Source organism: Pteropus vampyrus, unplaced genomic scaffold (genome assembly GCF_000151845.1).
Source record: "Pteropus vampyrus isolate Shadow unplaced genomic scaffold, Pvam_2.0 Scaffold16, whole genome shotgun sequence".
Lineage (NCBI taxonomy): Eukaryota > Metazoa > Chordata > Mammalia > Chiroptera > Pteropodidae > Pteropus > Pteropus vampyrus.
In genome coordinates, this window is record NW_011888797.1 from 223,931 (window position 1) to 229,996 (window position 6,066).

General features: G+C 35.6%; 1 protein-coding gene across 1 annotated transcript in view; it reads right to left on the reverse strand.

The window, feature by feature from the left end:
- The window catches only part of ANKS1B (ankyrin repeat and sterile alpha motif domain containing 1B), an 874,817-nt gene that overhangs the window by 49,610 nt on the left and 819,141 nt on the right, over positions 1-6,066 (reverse strand). Inside the window, exon 21 of the mRNA XM_023527446.1 lies at positions 150-278. Coding sequence (XP_023383214.1) covers positions 150-278 — 129 coding nt within the window. The remainder of the gene's footprint in view (positions 1-149; positions 279-6,066) is intronic.

The following is a 6,066-nucleotide window of genomic DNA, read 5'->3' on the forward strand; positions in this document are numbered from 1 at the left end:
GAGAGAAGGCTACTTTAAGAAAAAGACAAGGGGAGAACGTTTTAGAAAGATGGACATTTTGGTATATTTTCAATATATAACAGTAGAGAAGCCAGAAATATACTATCTATCTCTACTCACACCCAAATACTGAATGCAGGGTAACTTACAAAAGCTTTGTAATCGCATGACTGGAAGATGAGCTTCTCTGGATGGTGTTGCCAGTACTGTACTGGAGTTGAGGCTGTGGCTTCATTTGGAGGTCGCAAGGTAATGGAAGGTTCTCCCCAGTCTCCCGTCTGAAAATCACATTTATGCTAGAGGTGATATGAGCAGTAGGCAAAGCACATTCCCTATAGCTAGCCTGAGTCCGTCTTATACGCATGCGCTGTAAATGTGCAAATACGTTTGTGCGTATTATATGTATATAAATACTTTCCCTGTTTATGATGGTTTTATATACACTAGCATATTTCCCAAAGCTGAGTTATTTTTGAGGAGTGAAAAAAGTTGAATTTTCTATTTTTTAGAATGATACTCTAAGCTAAGTAATCTTAAAATAAAACATCAAGATATAGATAAATGATGTAATAATTCATAATTGCGTGTTACAACAGAAAAGAGCATAAAGTTTTGATTTTCCTTTTTAAGTTTATTATGGTGACATTGATTAACAAAGAATTTTCTGTTTTTAAACTTGATCATTTGAAATTTTTAGCTTGAATTGCTTTTATGTTCCAAATACTCAATTCTATAAATTTCATTTCCCCAAATATGACACGTACCATGTCCTTCAAATAATTTTATCTTTGGAGAAAAGGTGCTTGTGATACTAAACAAAATTTCAGAAGATTTACTAATGGGTGTCAACTTAGTCCCCTCATTTGAATTCATTTGTATTGATATAATGCCACTGTGATTGTTTTGGATGTCTTCATCTACCTTCTTCGGAATACCTAAGGCACAAATGAGAACTAAACATTAAATACCAAGTTTGATTATATGTGCATATGCATGTATTGAGGATCTTGATTCACAAATATGAGCATGTTCACATATGATGGGATATCATATAACACACATGCCCCCTAAGACAAACCTAAGACACAAGGACATCTCCTCATTTTATTTATCATTTTCCATGAGGTTAGTCCTGACCTGTTTTATTACAACAGGCATACCTCAGGAATATTGTGGGTTTGGTTCCAGACCACTGCAATCAAGTACCACAATTAAGAGAGCTGTGATCTTTTGCTGGTGGAGGGTCTTGCCTTCAATTTGTGAAAATGCAACATCCATGAAGCTTTATAAAGTGATGTGCAATAAAATGAGGTATGCCTATATAATGGTTTAGCGTGAGCATCTACAAAGTCCAAGGCCCGTACTGGCAGAGCTTTTTTGGGCTCTTATCTGATTTAGACACTAAACATGAGAGATTTCTTACTCTTTTCCCTGGTCAAGATTCTGATTTTTCAAAATTCAGTTCTTCTCAAATAGACATAACTAACTAGACAATAGGCAGATTTCCATAGCCACTCTTTTCTAACCTGGATTTGGCTGGTCTTATGGAATTATGAGAAATTATCTTTCTCAGGAGTTGAAAGAATATAAAGAGGTCTCGTGAGCTGCAAAACCAAGCAAAAACCTTGGTTGGAGACTAAGTTCTATGGAAGTACTAGCAAATGGGTTGACACTGTAGGATTTCTTAGGTGGAATCTTCAAGGAGTCTAAGATAAGAATGCGAAATTTTGAATGTAAGTATATGTTTGGGGGGAGAAAGAAATCCTCTGAAAGAATCTAGAAACCTCAAAAGGTTAATAACCACAATTCTCCAAGAATAGCTTCAACAGGATTTGAGTTTTGGGGAAGAGGACAAGCATGCAAATTTTCTCTATGCAGTTTGGACTTAAATTAGGGTGGCATATGAGGTGGCTGCCAATGCTGGAAAGTGTTAGGCATGGTCATTGCCTTCTGGAAGTTTCTAACTGGCTTTGCAAAACCAGAAGAAAATTCTAGATCCCCCTCAGGAATCCACAGGCCTTTTCATAGAGGCAGAGAACCTGAAGCCTTTCTCTTTAAGATGGGTTGCCCCAATTGTAGGAAGAGCAAAGCTTGCATCATGCTATTTCCTTGGCTTCTCACTGGAGTGTGTGGCCAGTTCTCTCGCATGCTCTATTCTGAGCTACTGTGTGAGTTAGTTTCCTTCTGGTTGTCAGTTTCCTTGCATGTGGCTTGGTTCTTTTATCCCCCGCCTATTGATGTTGTTACAACTTTACCTGGGATATCTATTTTAGCATTTTTGTCTGTTTAATGATCCATCTCTGACTCATTCTTGAATTTTCTCTATTTTTATGTAAATTTTTTTCTGGAAAAAAAAATAACTGACTGCAATTGATTTTAGGATTAAGTTTTTCTCTGACTTCTGATTTTGATGTTTTATTTTCCTTCTCAAACATCTGGATCTTTATTATTTCTCTTGTCTTCGTTTCAACTGGCTGTGATTTGCTCTAAAAAAAAAACTAGTATAAAATTTAAAATGTAGGCTATGTGGATTTCAATATTATTTTGAAGCTGAGTGTAATAACCTTTAAGTGATAATAGTTATGACTCTGGAAACATGCAGATATGAGTTCTTAACTAAAAGCTCTCCCTAAATCTAGCAAACCATCCTCTAATCTCCCCCATTAACTTTCTTCCCCTTTCTCCCCCCTCCCCATAAAGCAACAACAACATAGCAAACAGGTGTTGTACACTTAAGTCACAGGTAACACTGTTCACAGAACAACAGAAGTTTGCACGCAACTCCATGGAATGATACGAAGGGAGCCGGTTGACATCAAAAGATCCTTTGAACCAGTGTCTGCTGATGTGACAACTCAAACCAAGCATCAGATCTTCATGTTAGCCCTGTCATAGTTTAGCTGCAGTACCCTGGCCGAGCTTCACAGGCAGTTTTCAAAACAGCCTAAACAAACATGGCAGGAGCTGGGGCTACCAGGGCTTGCCTGGCAAGGGTTGAGAATAGGGCTGCGGGGGAGGGGATGGTGGGGAGAAGCTGGGGTTTCGGGGATGTTTCAGGTGTTAGTACATTAAGCATGCAAATCATGTGCAAACTCATTCTCTAATTGTTGAATTAACTCAGGCACGTTTATAATTAAACTTCAATGTGAGTTCCATACACTTAAAGCAGAACTACAGCCAAATGCTGATCCAAATATTTACATCATCCACAAAAGTCGTAGCAGCCATTTTGAGAACAACAAGCCCCAGCACATACCACCTCCATCTGGAAATTATCTTGATCTCTTATGAGATAACCACTTGAAGAAATTAGTGGCACATCCATTTAGCTTTGTTTAGGCAGCACCATCATCTGCTCTCCTATGACTGTACTTTGTCCAGCAATCACAAACCACCTGCTTTGAATTCAGAGTGATCTGGCAGAGATCACTCTGGCAAAGAAAAATATAATCCTTACTTTATTTTCTTTCTGGCCTTGAAACATTGCTCCAGTCCAAATATTTTTAAATTCTCTACCTTGACTGAATTTTTCTTTCTGGAAATAGAAATTGAATTTTGTCATACTTAGTGCTATTTCCAGAAATTCATTTTCAAACAGAGGGAAACGTGTTCCCAAGATTTCATTTATAAGAAAATAAATTTCCTTTTTCCCTGTAAATTTATCAACTTATTTTTTTTTAGCCTTAGATCTAAGAATATTTAGAAGACTTGTAGGAGTCGGTTTTTCTCTATGGAATTAATTTAATGGGAACGGATGGACTTGACATTACACTTTTATAAAAGGCACGTGTGGCCTTGGCCCTCAGGTGGGATTCAGCTTCACGTGGTCGATTGGCAATAAAGACAAAAGAGTTCAGAGACCAAGGGTGCTTTAGGTCTCAACCCTCCTGGAGGCTGAATTACAGCAGAATGAGCTAAGAGGAGCTAGGAGTAGCAAAAGAGACCGAAAGCAAATAATGGTTTTTGCCTTATATATAAAATCATTTCGAACTGTGAAGCCCACTGTTAGGTCTTATTAAATGGTGCATTCATATCCAGATAATGCCTATATTTTTTCAGGCAAATAAAAAATTAATATTTTTTTCCAATTCAAAATGTTTATTAAACATGAAATAAAAGTCAAACAGATCTAAAAATTCTTTTGCCTCAAATAATGATTTATAATCAAATCTTGTCTTTAATGAAAAGTAGATCAAAATGGGTAAAAACGAATTAGAATAAAAAAATAGGAAAAAATTGGAGTAAATTCTGTCATATTTTAAACTATTACTGACTGGCAGTACTTTAAAAAGGCTTAAGTAATTACAGAAGATAAATTAAAATGATTCAAACCACTCTTACTAAATGTCTTCGGGCTATCTCTTTAGAGCTTAAAATACTTAAAGAAAATCTTCCCTTTATTATGTATTGAATAATCTTAATATTCCAATAATTTGGTCACGGCTTCAAACCTCATTTACTTGGTATGTATATATTTATTTATTTCCTTTAGGATATATCAATTAAAAAGAGGAAAATAGACATCATTAACTATCCCTTCAAGCTCAAGTAAAAATTAACCTTCTAAAGAAAGAAAAAACATAATTTAAGATTAGAGTTTTAGATAGAGATTTGATCCCGTTTAATAGGTATTTACCAACTGCCAACTATAAATTCATAGTCTAGCTGAGTTTGAAGGACTATAATTGGGTTGTTCCTAATATGATATAATTAAATTAAATATCTCTTATACCACCAGCTGAAAAATATAAAACCACTGGCCGAATTTAGTTATAATAGAAAAAAAATTCACAAAAATGTATAGATAGATTTTTATTTGATGGCAGAGTCCAAAATACAGCCTTTAAACTGTATCATTTCAAAAGTTAGTAAAGCTTTATGGTTTTAGTTCATATGCACCTGATATCTAAAGCTAATGCTAAAACATCATATTGTATAGCGCTCTTCCCCAAAAAGGAAACTGAGAATACAGAGGGGGAAACATTGTCTATATTCTTATTTTCTTCCTGAGAAAAAAGTTTCCTAAGGATGTCTGTAATTAAATGTGGTTATGACTTAGCTTCCTAACGTGAACAGAAAGGTATGGTATTTTCCAAGCCTTGTATTACTCTTGTAAAATTTCTTCAAAATTAAGATTTAATTGATATTTTAAAATAGAGGTTTTTAAATCTTTTCTACTAGGAACTGCTCCCACCTACCTGCTTGTAAATTTAGATCTGAATATTAACAAACATTATTCTCTATTTCTTCAGAACACTTAATGATAAACTAAAATGATTTTAAATGACAATTGTTATTTTAAGGTTCCCTTTCAATAATTCTGACCAATATCAGAAATGGGCTCCGCAAACAAACATACATAAGATCTAAGTGATTATATTTGCTTTCCATTATATCTAAGGCTTTGAGGAATGCGACATATAGCTCTATTCATTATAGATATGCATTCAGGTATCTGGAGGTGAATGTGAGGAAAAGCCTCCTACAAACATTCACATACACCCATGAAAGCAGGATGCTGCTGTAGTTCCTTTAAAAAAAGTCTTCAAAAATAAAGAATGCTAATTTGGTCAAATGCAGTTGGTTATACTATATTTGTTCCATTTGATGATAAAGAGCAGAGATGGCCACCTCTGAACATGGTTAGCATTTACAGGTTTGGGAGGAACTGCTGGGTCACTGGAGCACCAGCATCAGGCAGTGTATAGTCCCTACCATCCCTAAGAGCCAGAAGTTCCATGCACAGAAGGAGGGGTGTGCCTGATGTGGCACCCCGAGAGAGGCCCTTCGCATGCCACTCCAAGAGCTCTGCTTAGTGATTCTCAACCAAATGTCTCAACCTCTCAGAGAGCAGGCTATCCAATGGGAAAAATTTAACAGGATATGAAAATAGGATTTTATTTTAAAATACCAAATGGAAGAAAAACTGAACATTAAAATGTTTACTTTCCAAACAAAAATGAATTTAAAGAAATATGTGAAGGTGAAATGTGAACATTCGAATATTAAGCAGCTCAGAGTAAAATAGGTCACGGTTTCATATGCGTTTCAAAGATCAATTCAGTA